The sequence below is a fragment of the Corythoichthys intestinalis genome, chromosome 15, assembly GCF_030265065.1.
Source record: "Corythoichthys intestinalis isolate RoL2023-P3 chromosome 15, ASM3026506v1, whole genome shotgun sequence".
In the NCBI taxonomy this organism is placed as follows: Eukaryota; Metazoa; Chordata; class Actinopteri; order Syngnathiformes; family Syngnathidae; genus Corythoichthys; species Corythoichthys intestinalis.
The window spans coordinates 44270017-44294060 of NC_080409.1; the positions used below are offsets into that span (position 1 = coordinate 44270017).

General features: G+C 40.6%; 2 protein-coding genes across 5 annotated transcripts in view; one reads left to right on the forward strand and one right to left on the reverse strand.

The window, feature by feature from the left end:
- Positions 1-24044, reverse strand: part of msrab (methionine sulfoxide reductase Ab) — a 161560-nt gene that overhangs the window by 116425 nt on the left and 21091 nt on the right. The window contains exon 1 of one of the 4 annotated variants that reach the window (XM_057858579.1): positions 8853-9073. The exons of the other annotated variants lie outside the window; for them this stretch is intronic. Coding sequence (XP_057714562.1) covers positions 8853-8925 — 73 coding nt within the window. The 5' untranslated portion in view covers positions 8926-9073. Of the gene's footprint in view, positions 1-8852; positions 9074-24044 lie in introns of those variants that run through there. 4 annotated transcript variants of the gene reach the window in all.
- vgll2b (vestigial-like family member 2b) overlaps positions 11868-24044 on the forward strand; it is a 124094-nt gene continuing 111917 nt past the window's right edge. The window contains exon 1 of the mRNA XM_057858577.1: positions 11868-12051. The gene's annotated coding sequence lies outside the window, so the exon portion shown is untranslated. The remainder of the gene's footprint in view (positions 12052-24044) is intronic.

Genomic DNA, 24044 nt, shown 5'->3' on the forward strand with positions numbered 1-24044 from the left:
CTCCGGTCATCTTTCAAAAACGAACATGCCGATCACGCTTTGCTTTATTGGAACTTGTAGAAACGACTCTAGACATTACGACACATGAAGGATGTTTTCTTCTTACGTTTCCGAAAACCAAAAACTCGGGAGGAAAAAATGTGAAGACTGAATCAACTTGCGCGGACTTTAACACCAGCTCGGTGAATCCATTCACATTTCATATGCAGCAAACATTATGTTGGGTTGGCATGGTCTTTCAGAGGACAAAGGTAAGCCATTTCTATATTTTCAACTTATTCTTTTAGCGTAACGTTGTGCTGTACTGCTTCTGTTTGACAACCGTTTCTGTTTATATATATATATATATATATATATATATATAACAACTTTAGTAAGGGGGAAGTGTAAATAAATTGTAGAATTAAGATGTGTTATCAACGAAAAAATTAAAAGTGTTCGTTGGCTGTCACTAAGTAGCATTTGCGATCGCTACACAAAGCTAACTAAATTACTCCCAAGAAAGGTAAGAGACGTAGGACAACCAGAGGATATATAAGAAAGACTAGGCTAATGGTAAAGGATAGCTTGTTGAAACAGGAGAACGTCATTGTCAGTCGTGTCGATAAAAAAGCTAAAGCTATGCTTAGGTTGGCTCGGTTTTTTCGTCTTTTTCAGCCTTCGACACTCAAGCCATCTCTTTAACTGAACATTTTTTATGTTCTTCCACATCTTTGCCAGTGAATTTGGCACCAGGCACATCATTTTCGGAGAGAATTGGTAGGTTTAGCTCTGTAAACATCTCCTTCGTACACGATTTCCATTCATTTCCGATTAGGGACAAACGGTAACTTGTCCCTACTTAGCAACAGTAGCTAATGTCTTGAATATTAATGAGCGGAAGTGATGTGTTGCTTGCGGTACGCCATTAGATCTATGATTTGGACTTAGAGGGGAGCTGAAGAGCTTTTCGGATTTCGGAAGAGTTAGTCAAAATAACCATGTCGTTTTTAACATGCAACTGTGAGGATAATTTGCGTTATTATTATTTTTTTTTGCACCCCGTTAATAGTCCCTTCCCAAACCGGAAATGTGATGTAAATTCCTGAACGCAACAGAAGACTATAGACTATCCACAGCGAGCATACCAGCAGCAACAATATCAGTGATATTTCCATTGAAAGTAACCATTCAGGATCACTCTTTCGTGACGCTAATGATAGCAAAGACTTTTGGGAGCTTGACACTTCATGTAAGGAAGAGTGGTAGGCATTTAGCATTGTGATTTGTCTCTGAATCTTTATTTCCCCAGTCATTCAGTGATATAATTATCAGTAATTGCAAAAACAGACGAGTAGTTATATACACTCACCGGTCACTTTATTAGGGACACTATGCTAGTAACGGGTTGGACCCCCTTTTGCCTTCAGCACTGCCCCAATTCTTTGTAGCATAGATTCAACAAGGTGCTCGAAGCATTCCTCAGAGAGTTTGGTCCATATTAACATGATAGCATCACAAAGTTGGTGCAGATTTGTCGGCTGCACATCCATGATGCAAATCTCCCGTTCCACCACATCCCAAAGATGCTCTATTGGATTGAGATCTGGTGACTGTGGAGGTCATTTGAGTACAGTGAACTCATTTTCATGTTCAAGAAACCAGTCTGAGATGATTCCAACTATATGACATGGCGCATTATCCTGCTGAAAGTAGCCATCAGAAGTTGGGTACATTGTGGTCATAAAGGGATGGACATGGTCAGCAACAATACTCAGGTAGGCTGTGGCGTTCCAACGATACTCAATTGGTACCAAGGGGCCCAAAGAGTGCCAAGAAAATATTCCCCACTCCATTACACCACCACCACCAGCCTGAACCGTGGATACAAGGCAGGATGGATCCATGCTTTCATGTTGTTGACGCCAAATTCTGACCCTACCATCCGAATGCCGTAGCAGAAATCGAGACTCATCAGACCAGGCAACGTTTTTCCAATCTTCTATTGTCCAATTTCGATGAGCGTGTGCAAATTGTAGCCTCAGTTTCCTGTTCTTAGCTGAAAGGAGTGGCACCCGGCGTGGTCTTCTGCTGCTGTAGCCCATTTGCCTCAAAGTTCGACGTACTGTGCATTCAGAGATGCTCTTCTGCTTACCTTGGTTGTAATGGGTGGTTATTTGAGTCACTGTTGCCTTTCTATCAGCTCGAACCAGTCTGGCCGTTCTCCACTGACCATCAACAAGGCATTTCCGCCCACAGAACTGCCACTCACTGGATATTTTTTCTTTTTCAGACCATTCTCTGTAAACCCTAGGGATGGTTGTGCGTAAAAATCCCAGGAGATCAGCAGTTTCAGAAATACTCAGACCAGCCCTTCTGGCACCAACAACCATTCCACGTTCAAAGTCACTCAAATCACCTTTCTTCCCCATACTGATGCTCGGTTTGAACTGCAGGAGATTGTCTTAAACCATGTCTATATGCCTAAACGCACTGAGTTGCCACCATGTGATTGGCTGATTAAAAATGAAGTGTTAACGAGCAGTTGGACAGGTGTACCTAATAAAGTGGCCGGTGAGTGTACATCTAGTAATAAATGTATCAAATTGACATGAATGGACAACCTATCAGTGGTCTTATGACAGGCAAGCATAGACAACAAAAAAACAGGTTGCGATCAAGTAATAAACGTATCAAATTGCCAGTAAGGTTCTACTTACGTCTTTGAAAAACCAAGGTTGTATCCTCATAGACTTTCAAAGTTGTAGTCGCTGAATTGTAGAAAACAAAGATGAGATCGAGGAGCCGGGGAGAAGTTATTCCACTTGACTCTCACTAAAGATGTCCAAATCCTTGCAGTTTTTTTGTGCCACTCATAGAGTCTCAAGCCTTCGTGTGACCAATTCATGGCTACACATCGAGATGGCAAGACGAATCTCGCGAATAAAACCCAGAAAATCTTTACTATATTTACTTTCGTATATTTGAGTCCTGGCGAGGTCTTCAGGAATCGTCCCTCCTTGCTAAGGTGTTGCTATGGCAGTAACTCAAAAACTATGCGTTTTGAGACAGTGAATGATGCATTCAATACGATTTAACCAAGTCAAACGCTCATGAATTTAAATCTTTACCTGCCCTTTAAAAACCACCGCTATTATGTAGGCACATTTTTCTTTAAATGCAGTTCATCTCAAAGCAAAAGTGGAAAAACTGGAAGGGCAATATAGGGCAAAGATAAGCTAATCAGAGGTTTGACTAGAGAGCCCTTGGTTCCCCTTGAATTGAAATTTTTCACGCTACTGAAATGTTTTACGGACGGTTTCTACTCATGTTTCCATGAGGTCTTTGAAATCCATCTTGTTTTTCCAATGTATTGTTTATACACAGTATGGGTGATTTTCTAATATATTTCCATTATGAATAAGCTGTTGAGACTTGTGATGAAGCACACAGCAGTGAGATTGATACTAGTCAGCTGACACCCACTGCTTCTGCTATCCTGTTTGGAAGAAATATTGGCAGTCTATACTGCACTGGCTGAACATAATAGCAGGTGTGCCCCTACCATGTAGCAATCTGCCACTGGATCGTTCGCGCCAAGGTCAGCGAGTACATTGGAAAGACAGTTGGGAAGAAAGGGAGGGAGGGAATGGAGGGAGGAAACAAGGAGCATCTTCAATGAAAGGGGCCTTTTATTTTAAAGAAGGGGGGCTTACGTGTACAGGAAGCTATAATTGACCATGCTTGCAAACATACACTTCGACGACTCCCATTGGGGCCAGACTCGTACAAACTAAGATGCCCCTCAATCCCCCTGCCGTGAAAAGGGGGTGGAACAGATTTGTGCCATGCGGCGTCTCCGAGCTGCTTGGACAGACGGAGCAGGAACTTACGATGGGGCGGAGCCTTCATGCGCGTAATGCCCAGATGGGCCCTCTGGACCCATCGTCCCATGATGCACTTTGGCAAGAAGCAAGGCAGGTGACCAACACCAGAGTCAAACAAAACGCCATGTTCGACATTATTCTGTGCTGGCGAGAAGCAAATTTCTCAGTCGGAAACTGCGATATGACTAAACTCACTAATAGTAGTAAAGTGAAATTAGTTCCTTGCATGCCAGTGGTGTTTATTTTTGTTGCACTTCAAGTGTAGGATAAATCTGTTGCTGGTGAATGAGGTGCAATAAATACAAGATTCTATAAAACACAACTACCTGTCTGTTCTTCTCTATTCAAGTGACTCGAATACTGCTCAGAAAATTTCTAATTCTTTGACATACAACAACTTCTTTTTAAAGTAACGGAAATAGTTACTTTACCAGGTAACTAGTTACTTTTACTATAGAGCAGGGGTCCCCAACCTTTTTTGCACCACGGACCAGTGTTATTTGGGTCTTTTTTTCACGGACCGGTGTTCTGACAAATTTTGCAACCCATCAAAAATTGCAACGATGCGGTTCTGCGCATGCGCGTAACGTTAAACATAATGCAAATTTTGCATAAAGCAAAATGCGCAAATGCAGCGATTCCAAAGTAAACACTACAAACTTTCTTGAAAGAAAGGAATATTAACTTACATTTGATCATGGAAGGACTTGTAGAAAAGTTCTCCACAGATACCCCACACCACACCACATCCTGCCATGTTAGCTGCACACAACTGCACACCGCTCTCACCATTAATGACTTCGCCTTGTCGTTAAGCATTAAGAAGCTCGCTTCACAAAGATACGATGTTGGAAATTGTAGCAAGGTGCTCTCGTAGCGATGTCAGGATATTCCGGAATGACTTTAATCCAGAACCTCGGTAGAGTTGTTGTCTCAAATGTACGTTTAATAAGGTCGCCGTCATTTGCGATCTCTATAAGTTGATCCTCCTGCTGCACAGACATTCTCGAATCACTCGTTTTTTTCACAAACGGGTCACAAATCCACTCCTTCGCAGTTCGTTGGTCTCCGAGGTTGGAGGCTCGTCAGGTGCCCTTTTCCCAGTAAAAATATCTCCAAAGACGTCTGTTTTCCAGTCATCTTCGCTCATGTGGGGGCTAATTATTTCCGGGAACAAATGTGCTGCACCCGCGGCCTAGTAATACGTTATTATCGAGGACAAGCGCACATAGATGTATTATATACACAAACGAGATGTACTGCTAGCGGTCCAATCAATGGATTTCTATGACGACATTCTAATCCATCCCGTAGTATTATATCTAGAGTAGACAGGGATATTGGTGTGTTAAGCAGGGGCACAGGGTTAATTCGGCCAGAATGCGGTCGTTATTAAATTATTATTTCTGTGCGGCCCGGTAGCAAATGCGCCACGGACCGGTACTGGTCCGCGGCCCGGCAGATGGGGACCCCTGCTATAGAGTAATTCAGTTACTAATTCAGTTACTTTTTGGAAGATGTAGTGAGTAACTATAACTAATTACTTTTTTAAAGTAGCGTGCCCAACACTGTTGGTTGTCAATGGGACATGAATACTACAAATTTTGACAAAAGATTTTTGGATTTTTTGGGGGGTGGGGGTCCAAACAAAATGTTGATTATAATTGGTCAATGGAGGAAACAACAGTTTGGACATGATGGTTACGGTGTCCTGAAAAAAGGGACCCAACCAGGCCATTGTGAACATTTTTTTCTTTTAAATAATATAAGGCAACAACAAAGGCATGCAATTTTAGACAAAATATGTTCATGTGTTAACGGGTTAACTTCAAATTTCAGAAAAAAACGACTTGTTTTAGTAATGGTACCGACAGTCTCAGACAAATGAAATTTCCTCCTTACAGACGTGGTTCTGGCTAGGTTTTTGCATTGTATCTCCCACTCCTGTGTTTGTTTTAGAGCTGTCCCGACTAGTCGACGTTGTCGACGTCATCGATGACGTAAATGTGTCGACGGGCAAAACATACCGTCGACAGGTAATGAGGGGTTAAAAAAAAAAAATTACATGCGGATAAAGTTTAGAATGGCGGACGCTCGCGATGCCAGCGGTTGTTACTGGCACCCCCAAGGGGGCCGCTGTTATTTCAATGTGACCGGCATTGTCAGATTGAGCAAATAGGAAGAAAGTGGGCGAGCGAGCGAGAGAGAGGGAGCGAGATCGGTGGTTGGAAAGGCCGAGTTGAGTGGCTGCGTCCCCCACGTTTTTGTTTTGGTCAATAAAAGTATCTATAAAGAGCCATCCGACGCCTCTCGGTGTTTATATGCACGCCGCCGCCTTCCTGAGGAGGAAATCGGACGAACCGACGACAACGAGCCAAGTGAATCGCTGGTTCACTCCTCACTACGGCAAGGAGTTGAAAACACCGCCAATTACCAAAAAGGGCAGAATTGGTAACACGTGAAAGCGGCATAAAGCCAAAAAAGCGGACCAGAATAGCCAGAGCCTGGAATTATTTTAAGGAAGATATGGAAGGTGCCACCCTGTGTGCTGTTTGCTAAGCTGAGCTCGCATACCACGGTAGCACGTCGGCTATGAACGAACACTTGCAGCGCCGTCACCCAAGTGTAATTTTAAGAAACAACAAGCTAGCGGATTGTAAGTCCATACAACTTTCTAACGATTTTTTTAATGGAAGTTGCCTTTATGTGCGTCGTACCAACATGCATTTTTATGTAATAAAATAATTAATATATGTATAATATAATGTATGATATATATTTTTAATTATTATTAAATTTATTAGGATCATGGAAGGTCCCACTTGGGGAAAATATACACATATATCCTGTATATACATAATAAAAGTATACATGGAAACAGCACTGGCCTGCTTACTGTAATCCATGACTGCACTAATGTTAGTTACTTTATATTATAAAGTATTATTGTGTATATACATATAGTAGTATACGATAAAATTAATACTATATATTTAATTTTTGTTACTGTGAGTATGTGTGCCTTTCATTCAAAACAATTATGGTAATATTTCAGTGTGCCCTCTACGTCAGGGGTCCCCAACCTTTTTTACACCATGGACCGGTGTGATTTGGGTCTTTTTTTCACAGACCGGTGTTCTGTCAAATTTTGCACCCTTATAAAATGTTGCTCCCAAAGCTTTTGTGGAGGTGAAAAAAGCCCTCTTTTATATTCAGTTGGCCTCTCAATGTTATCCAACGGTGCTAAAAAACTATTTACATCATGAACATACGTGTGCAACACAAAAATGGCATAAATTAATGCTTAACGACACGGCGAAGTCGTTAAGTGAGAGAGCTGTGAGCAGTTGTGTGCAGTTAACATGGCGAATGTAAGTTAATTTAAGTTTGTAGTGTGTACTTTGGAATCGCTGCATTCGCAATTATTTTTTTAACGTTACGGCCATGCCAAATTTGTCAGAACACCAGTAACGTGCGGCAGAAAAATACAGCAAATGTAACTTAACATTTGTTTTTAGCCCCGTCGTGTTAAGTGCAGGGAAAATACAACTCACCCGCTGAATCAGTGGGAGGCCTGAGCTTGTTTCGTTGTGACGAGATGGTCCTGAGATGGGAGTGAGAGAAGCTAGCTTCCCAAAGATAGGATGTCGGAAATTGTAGCACAGTTTTTAGTGTGCTCCTAGCGATGTCAGCATATTCCAATCTTTAATCCTTTAATCCAGAACCTTGGTAGATTTGTTGTCTCACATGTACGTTTAAGGTCGCCGTCATTTGCGATCTCTACAAGCTGATATTCCTGTAGCACAGAATCACTCGGTTTATTCACATACGGGTCACGAATCCACTCCTTCGCAGTTCGCTGGTCTTTAGTGATTGGGAAGTAGCATAGATATTGTTTTCTTCGAGGTTGTAGGCTCATCTTCTGGCCCGTCTGGTTCCCTTTCCCCCGTAAAAAATCTGTCCAAAGATGTCTGTTTTTCAGTCATTCTTGTGGGGCTAATTATTTCCGGAAACGAATGTGATGTGCCTGCCCTACGTCATACGTTATTATGGAGGCCAAGCGCACGTAGATATACAAAACAAGATGTACTGCTAACAGTCCAATCAATTTCATTTCTATGACGACCTCCTATCCTGTAGTTGTATATCATCTAGAGTAGACAGGGATATTGGTTTGTTAAGCGGCACAGGCCAAAGTCAATCGGCCAGAATGCAGTCGTTAATAAATTATTTATTATTTCTGCGCGGCCCGGTACCAAATGCGCCACGGACCGGTACCGGTCCGCGGCCCGGTCGTTGGGGACCCCTGCTCTACGTCATCTATTTTCAGGTTAAAACAAACAAAAGTTGAACAGTTTTTCCCCTCCCCCCAAAATGCGGAATGCACACCACAAAACGCATCTGAACTCACACAAAGTATTCTGAAACTGGTTGTCTGGGACATTGCAATTCATTTTAACATTTAGAACAATATAGACGATGACATACCACAAAAAGAGTAAGGATTGTTATAACTCCTGTTGAAAAGGTGAAGTCACAGTGCTTCCGTTTACTTTTTTTTTTTTTTTTTGCACTAGTTAATGCAAGCAGCATTTGACCTCATTGTTTGTGATTTATTATTGATATTTATGTTATTTATTTATACGTTAATAAAGAATTTAGGTGTCCCGAAATGTTAATTGTGAATTAATAAGCTTCAACAAAAATTTCATTATTAAAGTATTTAAAAAAAAAATATATATATATATATATATATATATATATATATATATATATATTATTAGATTAGTCGACTAATCGTAAAAATAGTCGGCTGACTAATCGGGAGGAAATCAGTCGTTTGGGACAGCCCTAGTTTGAGCATCAACTTTTAGTTTCCAAAATTTATAGATGATTTATAATGCTGATGTAGTGTGTCAGGCTGCCAAAGTTGAGGCCTAGGACAAGACCACCAATACCACCTCACCTTGACATGACATTAATTACCTGCAACAGCCATTTTCTCCTTTCGTCCGGCGAGGGCGCGCTCCCTGCTCGGCATCTGCGTCTTATATGACATGTTCTCGAGCCTCAGCGGACACCACCACGAACGCAGTTAAGCTCGTAGAAAGGAGGAAGGGAGAGCCAAATGGCTGAGTGTGGCATACTTGCGAGTCACCACAGCAAGAAGGTGAGAAGGAGGGGGTTGGGCAATGGGTGTTGGAAAACGCCACAGATATGAATATTCATGGCGCGTGGGCTACACCGTGCACCGCATAATAACTAGTCAAGGGGTTAATATGACTCTGGCACAAAAGCCTACGCCACACCGCGTGCGGGAATGAAATTAAATTTAAATAAATATCGGCGGTGGCGTGCATGCAAATGAGCTCGTGCCACTCCACGGTGCTCAGAGGCCTCTTCTCAGGTTGGAGCGAGGCCTGCTGTGGTGGCTTTTTTTGCCGTTTCGGAGGAGTTAATCCGGAAATGGGAATAATAGCTTGTTAAAACGCACGCAGAATAAATGGCAGAGGGATCCCAAATAATGCAAATACAGTAAATCGTGTGTAAACAAGCTATTTAGCTAGTTATGTTTAATTCGCTGTAACATTGCTATCAGATGCGCACCAATAGCCATATTAAAACCTCTAACCATCCCATCACAGATAATGACAATGTAGTCACTTTGTAACATATCCAACGGCATGTTGCTTTAATTCAATGATAAATTCATTTTAACATGTTTGGAGGCACTGAGCACAGAAAGTCTCACAAGCTAGCAATCGGCAAAGTAGCTCTCGTTCCTTTGGTTGACAGTTTTTGCTTTGTTTTGGGAGCCAGAATTCGACATATGAGCAAGCTTAAGATGCGACTCTGCTTGAGTGAAGTGAAAAAAATGGGTTTGCAGCAGTGTTGTTTTCGTCAACGTGACTATAAAAATATTCCGTCAACGAACACTTTTCTTCATGACGAGCTAAAAACGTGCATTGGGAGACTAAACCATAACGAGACGAATGCCAGTTTCGTCTGACAAGATGAGAATGAGACAAAAATGTGCACATGTTTCCGTCACATGTCCACAATGTGGAACATTTCATGTGTAGTTAGCCTTAAACCACCGTAGCAGTGTCTGGTTGTGTCACTCGTGACTTGCTGCGCCCGCTCCACACCTTACCAACACACCAGTGTGTCGCCTCCAATCTCCATGCACGCTCGCACGCACGGTAAGTTTGTTTTCTTTGCCAGAGAGAATATGCAGTGTTGCTTTAGCCTTTAAAGGTCTGTGCTGAGTGATTATCTCACAATAAATGGAACTCGTAGCATTAGCATAGCATTCGCGTTAGCATTAGGCTAATGCTAAAGGCGAGCGTCCTCTTAAACTCTCGGACAACTTTTTTTACATGTAGTTCATGGCGTGCAGGTGCGTATAATTTATTGAAAATAATGTTCTATTTTCCTGCTGAGTGTATAAAGTCATCAAGTCACAAGCATTTTCCTTGTGGCTATCAATTATTTTAGTGGTCGATTAATTGATGAAGTAGTTAGTTCGAATAATCAAAGTATCGGATAAGGAACATAAAAAAAATGAAAATATCTGATCTGAGCCACAAACGGTATAAAAAAATTTTTTAAAGTATAACAAAAGAACAATTGGCTGACTTACATAGCAAAAGCCCGTTAGCTTAAATGCTATCAAATGCAAATTTTTTCTTTTTTACAATGCTCTTCAGAAATGGTTCAAACGCATATTGACTCCCCAAAAAACTGCTGAATATACCGATAAACTTAATTATGAATGCATTAAAAAAACATTAGCTCAAACAAAAATGCATGTTTGTCTTAACAGGGAGCAGCTGGATTCAGCCATGTGAAATGAGTTCTGTCATATTCACTGTTTCCACTGGAGGGCACTGTATCCACCCAATTCAATAAAACTAAGGGGCTGTTTACAGGGTGACTCTCCGAGAATACGAAAAACGTCAAATTTGCATTTGCGTCTCCATTTGAACAATGTCGTGATTCCGCATGAAAACGATGTAGTATTCATGCCAGGCCCTAGGGGGCAGTGCAGATTTACTGGGCGACAGAAAATGATGCACTTTGACCCAACCAAGCTCCCTCAGCCCGGAAAAAAATATGCCCGCCCACTCGAAGCAATGTCATTCTTCTTTTGCTCAAAAAGGCACAAAAAAATGAAACGTTCAACATATTTAATTTAAAAATATTATTAAAACAGTAAATTAAAGCCGACATTCCGCCATATTTGCTGTTTTTAATGTTTAGTAGCACCGCTGCGCACGCCCAATGTGACGTGTACGAGTGCTGACGTTAACGACGCGGTCTTGCGCCACGGGAGACTTTGATATGCATTCCGAGGAAGCCCCCCTCAACCCCCCGCAATCGGATTCTTCCACTTTGGAGGTAGGATTCAGAATTTTTCGTCTTCGCCGACACCATATGCACGCGAGGCGAGTCCGCAACTCAGTCATTGCGTCTTTGTGTCGCAGAGTCGCCATGTAAACTGCCCCTAAGTGCAAACACTTTCAAAACAAACCATTACAACACCACTCTAATTAAACGAATACTCGAAGCAGCAAAATTTGATTTGAAGCTTTTTTTCTAATTGATTTACTCGAGTTAATCGATTAATCAGTACAGCGCTAGTTCATTCGAAATAGTTGGAAACTTTTATTGATTTATTTTGATAGTAAAAAATGTTAATTTTACAAACAAATTTTTTTGTAAACTTCGACTAAAACTAGACGAAATTGGTCTTGAGGTTTCGTCGCCAAAAACTAGACGAAGACAAACATTTTGAGATGACTAAAATATGACTAAGACTAATAAGTATTATCGTCCAAAAGACTAAGACGAAAATGAAAAGGGCTGCCAAACACAACACTGGTTTGCAGTCAAATAGCTGCAATACAGTGCAGCAACTAAATGTGACGGTAATAAGGATGATTATTTATGTGTGGGCGCCTAATGCCTCCTCTTATATGCTCTACAAGTAACGAAGAAGTCAAGACGTTGTTCCCGCGCATGTAGCAAGAATAACATCACACCCTGCTGCAATTCTTTATCTCTCCTTTTTAAAACTCCCTCTTTTCCTCTTCCTGGCTCTCTTATCTGGTGGGGAAATGAAGCTCAATCACCTGCGGAGGAGCTGAGGGCGGCACGGGCGACTTTGCAATGCAAATGCCAGGTAATTACCCCGACACGTGGGGAGTGCAAGCGCGCGAATGGAAATAGAGCAGAGTGGGGGGGAGAAAAAAGCAGAAAGAAAAAGAGCAGGAAATGGAGAAAGAGATGAACCAAGCGGCGGGTTCACCTGCCTGTTGATGCAGGATGATTGGGGGTGTCGGGAGAATGAGAAAATGGGTGGGGGGGTAGGCGGAGGGGATGCAAACATTACCTTGACAATGTCTGGCTGTCTGCAGCATCACTGTGTGCAACCAGCTACAGTAAAACAATGCATAGTATTTGTGTTGTGACATTTTTAGTCGTAAATAACTATGGCCAACAATAAGTTCCATAGCAGCTCTGTTACTAACCAAAACAGCAGCCCCTATACAGTCTCTCTCTCTCCGGAAATTGAACCCCATGTTGTAAATGAGTTAAATAACTTTGAAAAAATGACCTTTCTCTATAAGAAGACTGTATCTCGAGTGATCATTTAAAGTATAGTACAGTAGACAAATACAGTGATCCTTCGTTTTTCGCGGTGAATGCAGACCAGAATCCGCCGCGATTAGTGGGAAAACCATGAAGTAGCGCCCCCCACCCCAATTTTTTTTTTATTTTATTTTTTTATGGGGTGTTCAATGTATTTATTCAGATTTAGCATTGGAAAGAGATAAACCGTAATTTTCAGACTATAAGCCGCTACTTTTTTCCTTCATTTTGAATCCTGCGGCTTTAGTCCGGTGCGGCTTATTTGTTGATTTATTTTGGTTAAATGGTAACACTTATTTGACAGCGGCATCATAACACTGTGATAAGACTGTCATAATTATGACATGACACTATTATGGGAATAACTGAATGCTTATGTCATTAAGTGTCATCCAGCTAATTATCTCACTAACTCCTTTTATGTCCTGGTTGGATTCTTTACATCCATTCAAAAATGAGATAATTTTCCAGATAACACTAAGTGACATCTGTTATAAGCATTCATAAATGTTCGTGACAGTGTGATATCATAATTATGATTGTCTAATGACAGTCTTATGGCGCCACTGTCAAATAAAGTGTTACCAAATACCATAACTAGCAATTAATGAAACAACTAGAACAGTAACTGAAGAAACAATTCGCCCAGAACATGAATTTTTATTGAATTTACATCTGTAGCGCTGCAATGCATGCTAGGAGGCATGTTGGACAACAACAGTGTTGATTGCAGGTGGCAGCAGAGGTTGTCTGTCTCCCCCAAGGGAGCAGTGATGGCCAAATGAAGCTTCTTGAAGCAATGGCGCTTTGCAGGCAATTGGTTCAAAGCCTCATGGTGGTTCATTTGGTCTAATGACAGTCATATGATGCCGCTGTCAAATGAAGTGTTACCGGTTAATATCTTTTGGTCTAAATAGTCCACAATACAGTCAGGACAGCTGCGGCTTATAGTCCAGTGCGGCTTATCTATGAACAAATGCCGTTTTCTAGCCAAATTTGGTGGGTAGCGGCTTATAGTCAGGTGCACCTTATAGTGCGAAAATTACGGTATATAAGACATGTTTTTTCACTCCCCCCCAAAAAATTTGTAAAAAATGTATTGTAATAAAAGCATATAAAGCACTTCAAATATACCGAAATTTCCTGAATATAACGCGCACTTTTTTTCCCCCAAAATCAACTTGTAAAATCACGGTGCGCATTATACACGGGTACAGGGATGGAGACAGAAATATACATATATTATATATACATAAAGACCGATTTTTTTTTTTTTTTTACACGGCCATGTAGTGTTGAAAACGTACACGGCGATCCGTTGCCGACCATTATAGTACATGACGTCACCATTTTGTTTAGGTAATACTTCACTCTGACTGGTCGAATGATTTCGTCTGTGTTAAATTCTGCTTTCTTCACTCTTCATAAAGCACAGAATTTAGTTTCTTGAACTCATTTGAGTCAATGTTTATTGCAACTCGGCAACTCGGACCATAACAAACGTAATACAACACAGACTTCCTGTGTCCGTAAATTATATCTGTCCCTCGGGAAACTCAAACCCAAATAACAATAGTTCCTCTTGTTAGTCAACAGCGATTGTGCTCGTTCCGATTTCCAACTTCAATCCCCACTTTTATTTTACCGTATCACTTCATGGAAGAAACATTTATTTATCATGATGAAAGGAGCAACTTATACAGCAGCCTTTAAAAGAAAAATCACAACTGTTTGGTTTTCTCCTGGATTCTCGTGAGTTGGAGAAGTTGTCAGATCATATTATTACCATGCATATTGTCATTTTAGGGTAATGTTTTGAACTACCAATGTGCTATGCTTGTGCTGTGTTTCACCAATCAGTAAAATGACATTTCTGTATCTATACACAAGCTCTATTTTGGTGTATTCTTCTATTTATTGGTGCTAGGGTGCGCGTTATACACGGGTACAATAATTTCCCCTAGATTTTACAAGTAAATTTGGGGTGCGCGTTTTACACAGGTGCGCCTTATATTCTGGAAATTACGGTAATAATTAGTGTAATGCGATTTTTATGTATGATTTTATTTCCGATTTTGATTGTCTTGTTTTTTACGTTGTATTGATTTAAATGTGATTTTTATGATCTTCATGTGATTGTAAAGCACTTTGAATTGCCTTGTGTTGAATTGTGCTATATAAATAAATTTGCCTTGCCCCGATACCATTTTTTGGCCCCGATACCGATACCTGACTTTGCAGTATTGGCCGATACCGATACATTCCGATACCACACCTTTTGAAATATGGGCTGCTTACCTATGTGAAACAGGAAAAAGATTAATGGCGGAAAACACTGACAAGACTGAAAAAGCAGTTTCTGCTCTTGCACTCCTCTTTAAAAGAAACTGCTGTATTTTAAGCCAAAGCAACTGTTGTGTTTGATAGAACAATCTGTCTATATGCTGCCATAGCAGATTCACGGTGCTTTAAGCCCCCGAACTATTTTTAATTTGCCCGTTTTACCTTGGAAACCCCCGTTTACAGACGTCGCACAACCGTTTTTGTTTCAACCCAGCCATGAAAACGAGGTAATTATATTTTATTCAAAATGTCTGTCATTTTCACCTTAGAATCACTAATTGATGTCTAATATTTTGTTTAAAAAAAATAAAAAAATAAAAATAAAACTTTAAAAATTATTCACTCACATATTTTAAACTTTTAAACAAATTATGTCACAATGAAAAAAAAAATGGCGTCTGTAAAAAAGTCACGATTTACCTCATAAATATCGCTAAATTGTATATTTTTGTTACTGTCTCATTTTCCCCGATATGTTAGATGATAATCGATCAAAACAAAGAAAAATTGGGGAAAAAAAAGGGTATATGGAAAAAAAAATCTCGACCACTCCTTATGTCTGCGATTTCTGCATCGCGACCCATGTTATATTACCATGTTTCACCCATAAAATCCCCCCAAAAATCCAGCTGTGTCTTGACACTCATTGTTACATGTGACATGGAGTTTTTGGATCGAAACAAGCTAAGTACGCGATAATATCTCGTTAAAGTCATGGCGTCTGTAATTCTGCTCTCGCGTGCTCTCACCTATATAGGGTTTTGCTGTTTAAAAAAACTTTTTTTTAAAAATGCCCTCCTGTCCAAAATCCCCCCCCCAGAAAATTGAGATTGTAAGCTTTCCAATGATGTATCACACATGCATATCGGACAATTTTGAAATTTGGTCAAATTGGGGGTCTCAGAGCGGAACTTCAAGTCACCCAAGTGTTTTCCGCCTAATACAAATGTATGTGTGACAAATAATAAGGGGCAACGCCTGTATCGTCTTTTGTATTGTTGTTGGGTGTTTCCAATCGCAATCGGACACTTATAGCCTGTTTAGTTGTTTGGATGATGCGCGGACGCTAGCGAACGCATGCTAACCGTTTGTGAATGTCATAACTGTATTAGCAGCTAATCATCGCGGATTTGCATTGTTGCGAACATGTTTGTTACTGAGGACGAAATTGTTTGTTTTATTTCTAGTTTTAGCTTCATTCTTCAAGTTATGACGTTAGGATCAACAGCAAAATTAAGTAAAAAAAAAAAAAAAAAATCATAACGATGCCCTGCATCGTCATTTGGGAGTTTAGCTCGCTGTATAGCCAGGACTGAGCCGTAGCGTCTTGGTGAGGACAGTACAGCTGCGTTCAAGTGATGCCAGTAAATGGTATCAGCGCCCTAGTTGTTGGTACTTGCCGATACCGATACCAACACGGGCTGGATCGGCGCCCCTTCCGATACTGGTATCGGTGCAACAATACTAATAATTATGATAAGTTTTAAACATGTTTATGTCCCACCAAATTATTTTTAAACAAGAATAAAGTGGTCAAAAATGCTTGGCTTTATTAAATGCTTGATTGAGTTGCTCGAGCTGCTCACACACAATGAGTTGCCACAGCAACTGTTTAAAAAGTTAAACGATGATTGACGCATGCGGCTCTTTTGAAGTTTGTAACTCTGACAAGATCAGACACATTCATATGTCAATCATCGTAAATTTTAATAAGCAACCCTGACGAACAAAGAGCAGTGAGAGGGGGTGAGGGTCAAGAGTGAGTCTACGCGATCGGTTCTGGACTGCTCATCTGTATTTATTTTTTAATTGGGAAAAAAAAAAATCTGCGATGGACTGAGGGCGCAAAGTTTGAAGCGCGAAGTAGCGTGGGCTCATTGTACATGGTCACACCATAAAGCCTTTAGTTCATGCTAATGTTCCACTTGACACGAGCTGCAAAGTCCATCATAGGGCAAAGAAAGTATGGTTAAACTGTTGTCAAAATATGTTCTTGTATTTTGAAGGTCTGATATTTGACAGGATTTTGGGCACCAATGTCGGATTACCTTGAGCTGTTCTTAAAAGCTTTCATTGTGGTATACCTCTTGCCGTCTGTTGAACTCTTTTCACACAACATACGAAATCCTTCAGATAGATGCCCTTAAATTCCGGGATTTGAATGGCTGAGTCGAGTTTTATATTGTAAGAACACTGGGACAAAATTTTGACTAAAACTTTAGTCAAAAATGAATCACAGCAAAACTTGTTTATATAAAAAAAACAGTTCTTGGAAAAACTATTTAACCCTGGAGAATCCATAGGTCACATTTGGCCTATAATAATGGCTGCTACTCAAGGGTTAATATTGCAATATGAATAGACTAAAAGAGACCTCGAGTTGAAAATGCTCATTTACCTTGAGGAACCACATTTGAACTCTGCCGCTAACCAAAAACGCAGCACCTTCCAAACTTGTCTATCAATGTAGAGACTTAATGCAATACAGTAAACTGCCATGTAACAATTTAAAAATGTATTTTTAAACATATACAGTTGTGGTCAAAAGTTTACATACACTTGTGAAGAACATAATGTCATGGCTCTCTTGAGTTTCCAGTTATTTCTACAACTCAGATTTTTTCTCCGATAGAGTGATTGGAACAGATACTTCTTGTGTCACAAAAAACATTCATGAAGTTTGGTTCTTTTATGACTTTATTATGGGTTAACAGAAAAAGTGATCAAATCTGCTGGGTCAAAAATATACATACATGGATCTGAAAAAGCGAATCATTGACTTGAACAAGTCAGGAAAGTCACTTGGAGCCATTTCAAAGCAGCTGCAGGTCCCAAGAGCAACAGTGCAAACAATTGTTTGTAAGTATAAAGTGCATGGCACAGTTTTGTCACTGCCAAGATCAGGAAGAAAACGCAAGCTATCAGCTGCTGCTGAGAGAAAATTGGTCAGGAGGGTGAAGATTCAACCGAGAATCACCAAAAAGCAGATCTGCCAAGAATTAGAAGCTGCTGGAACACAGGTGTCAGTGTCCACAGTCAAGCGTGTTTTGCATCTCCATGGACTGAGAGGCTGCCGTGCAAGAAGGAAGCCCTTGCTCCAAAAGAGGCACCTTAAGGCTCGACTGAAGTTTGCTGCTGATCACATGGACAAAGATAAGACCTTCTGGAGGAAAGTTCTGTGATCAGACGAAACCAAAATCGAGCTGTTTGGCCACAATGCCCAGCAATATGTTTGGAGGAGAAAAGGTGAGGCCTTTAACCCCAAGTACACCATGCCTACCGTCAAGCACGGTGGTGGTAGTATTATGCTGTGGGGCTGTTTTGCTGCCAATGGAACTAGTGCTTTACAGAGAGTAAATGGGATAATGAAGAAGGAGGATTACCTTCAAATTCTTTAACATAACCTAACGTCATCAGCCTGAAGATTGGGTCTTGGGCGCAGTTGGGTGTTCCAACAGGACAATGACCCCAAACACAAATCAAAAGTGGTAATGGAATGGCTAAATCAGGCTAGAATTAAAGGTTTTCGAATGGCCTTCCCAAAGTCCTGACTTAAACCTCATTGAGAACCTGTGGACAATGCTGAAGAAACAAGTCAATGTCAGAAAGCCAACAAATTTAACTGAACTGCACCAATTCTGTCAAGAGGAGTGGTCAAAGATTCAACCAGAACCTTGCCAGAAGCTTGTGGATGGCTACCAAAAGTGCCTAATTGAAGTGAAAATGGCCAATGGACATGTTACCAAATATTAGCGCTGCTGTATGTATATTTTTGACCCAGCAGATTTGATCACTTTTTTCTGTTCACCCATAATAAAGTGATAAAAGAACCAAACTTCATGAATATTTTTTGTGACAAAGAGGTATCTGTTCCAATCACTCTATCAGAGAAAAATCAGAGTTGTAGAAATAACTGGAAACTCAAGTGAGGCATGACATTATGTTCTTCACAAGTGTATATAAACTTTTGACCACAACTGTATATTTTTTTTACCTTTCCTGTTTAGCTGCTTGACACGGAGAATGAAAATCTGAGTGTCCGATTGGTCCAAGCAGTTTTAATGTATCACATGGGAGAATGACATACTCCCATTGTGATCATTGAACGTGCCTCGTTTATTTGGAAAAAGCAGCGTAGAGGAATTATTGGGGGACAGAAGAGAGAAGGAGAGAGAGCCAGAAGAAGCACACATAACAACAAGAAACACAATGAACACCTACAATAACTTTGAATATGATGGTGCTATCGTTAGCTGGTTGTATTTCCAGTTGACACCATGTTGGGGGCCTGATGATCAAAGAGAAAGGGGGGGGGGGGCAGAAAGATAAGTGTTTGGGAGGGGTAGAGTGTAAACAAATCAGCCATGTGTGGTGTAGAACCAAGTATTTGTGAATCCCTTGTGAGTGTGGATATGTTGACATCCTATTCAATGCTGCCTGATCGCTAATCTTGACATCAAGTTTTATGTACTTGTGTTTAATTTCACAAAGTCATGCGTGAATCCCATTAGACATGTAGTAGTCCTGCAGACGCGTGGGTTTGCAGTTGTGTTGTGGTACATATGTATTTTTAAAGCGGAAACTTTCTTAAAATTGAACATAAGGTGAATTAAAGGAAGTCTCCGGTTTACGAACAAGCTCTGTTCCTACGCTGGCGACGTAACCCAAATTTCAGCATAAATCAGAATTAAGTACCTTTAAGTACCCCTAAATAACCCCCATATTTAAAATAACTATCCAAAAACACGTATTATGACGATGACAGAGGTCCGTGTGGTTTGCGGGCTATATTCAGCAGAAAAAGAAATTAAAATTTAATCTGTTTCATCTTCAATAACAGCAATTCAAATTTGGGTTTATAACTAGCTACCGATACAGCAGTAACAATCGAAACAAACGATTAGCTTGCATCAGTTTACGTTCATACATCATCAAAATAAACGCAAATAAATAAATAAATAAATAAACAGTACAAAAGGTGTTATATAAAGGTGCTGCCACCGTGGCTGTTTCACAAGCAACAAATGTGTGCTCATGCTCGCAGGCTTTCCCCTTGGCTGCGGGACTTCCTCGTTGAAACAAATGCACTCTTCCTCGTGTGTGCGCTAGCCTGCGCCCTTTTCTTCGTGTGCGCAAATACGTTCTTCTTTGTATGTACATGCGCTCTTACTCGCGTGCTATTAGTACTACCTGCTCTTCACTTCCTGCGTCAAAATAAAAGCATGTATCACCAAAAAAAAGTCAAAACTCCAGCGTCATAAAGTCAAAATCACGTTCAGTCGGATACGTTGTAATCCGGGTAATACTTGCGCATTGGTTAAATTTAAATAAACACCCTTCATTTTCATCATTATTTTTAATTATTGTGTTTTGGTATTTTTCAATTATTCCACTGCCTGATTGCGAATTATTCAGAGTTGATTTGAAACACGACTAACTATGGGTGCTTGTCTTATAAAAGGTTAATCACGAATGAATGTGTGTGTAAGTGTGCGGTTGCATGCATGTCGCGCCCGGCTGCTCCCGTGTTCATATTGCATGTGTGTTTAAATACAGTGTATATATGAGCATGTGTGGACCATTATGCTCATGCCCTCTAATGGGCACTTGTGTGTGTACATGCCTGTGTAGGGGTGTGCAAGTGTGTGTGTGTTTCGCCGCAGGATTTAATGCGTACGCCAGCTTGCAGCTGTTTCATTGTGAGCCAACGAGAGCAGAGCGGCGTGCAGATGTGCTTTAAGTATCAAAGAGATTATCAAGTGACCTGGAAATGAATAAACACACGCAGTGCGACGCATTCTGAACATGGCACGCCGGCCGCCATGTTGTCGTCCGGGAAGCGGGAACGCAGCGGTTTGTTTGTTTGGAAGCAACAGTGTGACTCACAAGTCTGATGTGTTTTAGGGCGGGTTTTTTGGCGTGTAATCGCGCCTTTGCTCGAGTCTCACTTTGCACTAATTAGAATTATAAATCACGCCGCCTCGCGCCACTTCAAAAGGGCCCTCCGACGTGGCGGCGAGCAGGTGGGATGGTGTGCAAAACAAAAGGGTTTGATTGCTCTGCTACGGTCGGTTAAAAGCAGCGTGACGCTCCACGGGGATTCATATTCATAAAGCGACGACGTGACACATTTGGAGTCATACTTAGGTGCCTGTCTTCATGTGACTAAAGTTGGACTAGCCTAAGAAACGTACATACAACTGAGTGATAGCGGACTCATCCAATTTATTGATAAACGCACACACGAGATATATTCTCCAACTTTCACGCCCAAACTACAGAATTCGATAGAACCGATTTTCATTCTTTAAATGAATTTTTAAAGATTAAATTCAGAGTTGCGCCCGAGCGGTACCAAATTACTAGCTAGCAATTAACTCAACTGAACACCATGCAATGTAAAAGGAGAAGACTTGCAACATTTCTGTTAACAGACGAGCATGATTGCTTTAACTGAGTTAAAGGGGCTTAACATTGCCAAAAACATTGATGTGTGGTTATAGCTGTGATTTTTCAGAATGTGTTAAATACAGGTGTAACAATTTTGATTATTAGACAACTAATCAATTAGCAAATTAATCGACAACTATTTTGATAACTGGTTGTTTACGACCTATTTCAACTTAAACTTGTCTAACTTCTAGAAATCATAACATAGATATAGCTTCTCAGTCATAAATATGATCAGATTTCTTCATTATATTTTTGTTGAGTCAAAGTAGGACATGAAAAAAAAAATCTGCTTTTACTTTGGAAAACAAAGATTCACATTTTTGCCAATTTTCGGACATCTCACAGTCTAAACTTGCTTCTTAAATAAGGCTGCAACAACTGCTCGATTAGATCGATTTATAAATTAGTTCCCAACGAATGATATCATCGATACAGTGTAGACTACAATTAAGTCAGGAAACTGTAATAAAATATTTTGATGGAAATAGTCATCCATTTTGTCTTCGTTGCTACTTACAACATGCAGAAACGACTTCAAGGTCAATTGTGAAGGTAATTGAAAGAAGTGACTTTTATCCAATTAATCGTTTAATTGTCCAATTAATCGAGTATGAAAAAAAACGTTAGTTGCAGCCCTAGTGTTGAAAAGCAGTGTTGTTTTCGTCAACGATGACTATAACGAAAACATATCGTCAACGAACAATTTTTTTTAAAGACGATAACGAGTTAAAAACGTGTTTTGGGAAATACACAGTAATATTTGTTTTCTTATCTTGGCCAGAGAACATACAAAGTTACTTTAGTCTTCAAAGGTCTGTGCTGAGTGATCATCACATATTAAATGCAACTCGTAGCATTACCACAGCATTCGTGGTAGCATTGGGCTAATGCTAACGGCGAGCGTCCTCTTAAACTCTCGGACTTTTTTTTTTTTTTTTTTTTTTAAACATACATTTTGTAACGTCCAGGTGGGTATAATTAATTGAAAAAATGGTATTGTTTTCCTGCTGATTGTATATTATCACCAAGTCGCCGTTGTCCTTGTAGACGCTACAATATGTGCTCGTCTGTCACTGGTCATTCGAAATATTTGGGAACCTTTACTTGTTTATTTATTTTTGGAGTCAATTTTATTAATTTTGCAGAAGAAAACATTTCTAGTAAACGTTGAGTAAAACTAGACAAAATTAGTCTTGAGTTTTTGTTAACAAAAACTAGACGAAGACAATCACATTTTGAAATGACAAAATATGACTAAAACAGTGGTTCGGTGAGTACGTCTAAGAGGTTCAGTGAAGGTAAAGAAACGCCGAGCCCTATTTTCATACACTGATTAAACACAGAGTTATGCTTCCGCGTCAGACCTGCGCCGTCAAGGAAGACCCGATTTACGACCCTGCGCCGTAGCCTCTCTGGGTCCTTCTTTTTTTTTTTCCTGACTTCACATCGCGTCAACGCGTGTGACGTGGTGGAAATGGACTATGATTGGTCCACTCAGACTGTTGTTTCCGGTTCAGCGCAAAATCAACGCCATTCTCAAACATTTTTCTACACGAAAAAAATGGACCAAGCCGACAAGAGTATCAACGAAGAGCAAGTACTACAACTTCTACAATGTCTCGTCAAGGTATTATTAAGATTGCCAAATGGCAAGCAATTCATGGGAGGAGATTGCTGAAAATACGGGGCTGGAGGTCAGCCAGTGATTGAATAAAAAAATGGAAGAACCACCACGACAAGTACAGTATGTGTTCGGAATCGAATGGCCACACGAAGCGGTGACCCAGTCGGCCAAAAACTGCCAACGTTTTATCACTTTATGTCGTATTTTTGGTCGGTGCACTTCATCATTTATTGTGTACATATGTTTGCAGTGAGTCTGTTACTTACTGTATTTACGTGTCACACTTCAAGTATATGAAGACTAAAGCACAGGTTTGGTGTCAAAAGGGTTGTTTTGATGTTTCATTTTCAACAACAGACAGTTCACACACGATACATCGTCACTGATTGAGTGCGCCTCGGTGCTTTTATGATAACGTGAACATCAATGCTTCCAACGTAGTTTGGGAAATTCCATAGGTGCCAGAAATCTGCTATGGCTTCCCACTGGCTGGCTGTAGGACACGGCAAACAAATCGGGCTAGAGGGCTTTGCAGAACTCGGACAAAACGCTGGACGCAGTGCTCGACGCCAGTTTGAAGCTAGCCGCTACAGCTAGCTGGTTTCCACTTGAGGCTAGAACTCTATATGCGGCATCAAAAATTGCACAGACCGCCTCTAAACCGTCTTCTGCGTCGCCTGCGCCTCAACATTTGTATGATCAACATTTATTCACTGTTGATGAGCTGAAGATCCAAATTCAAGCGTTCCATCTTTTATTGTTTTATTTTTTTTCTCCGTTAAACTAGACAAGAGGAAGTCAAAGAGCATGCCCCAAAACCGTACAAACATAACGCCACACCCCTCTAGTGGCTTGGCGGTGAATTACAGAGCAACGCGTCACCTGGCCGGAGAACCATCGAATGTTAAATGACGCCGTGGTCACTGCGACGTCACTGCAACACGGGAGCATAACTCAGGCTTAAATCTCGGCAAAGTGGCTTTTTAGACCAGGTTTTGGACTGGTTTGCTCCCAATTTACAGGCTTGATCCATTTCTTTTAACTACTAGTCATCGATCTGATGGGAGGAAGAACTGGTTTGCTCAGTGGAAGGTTGACTCGCA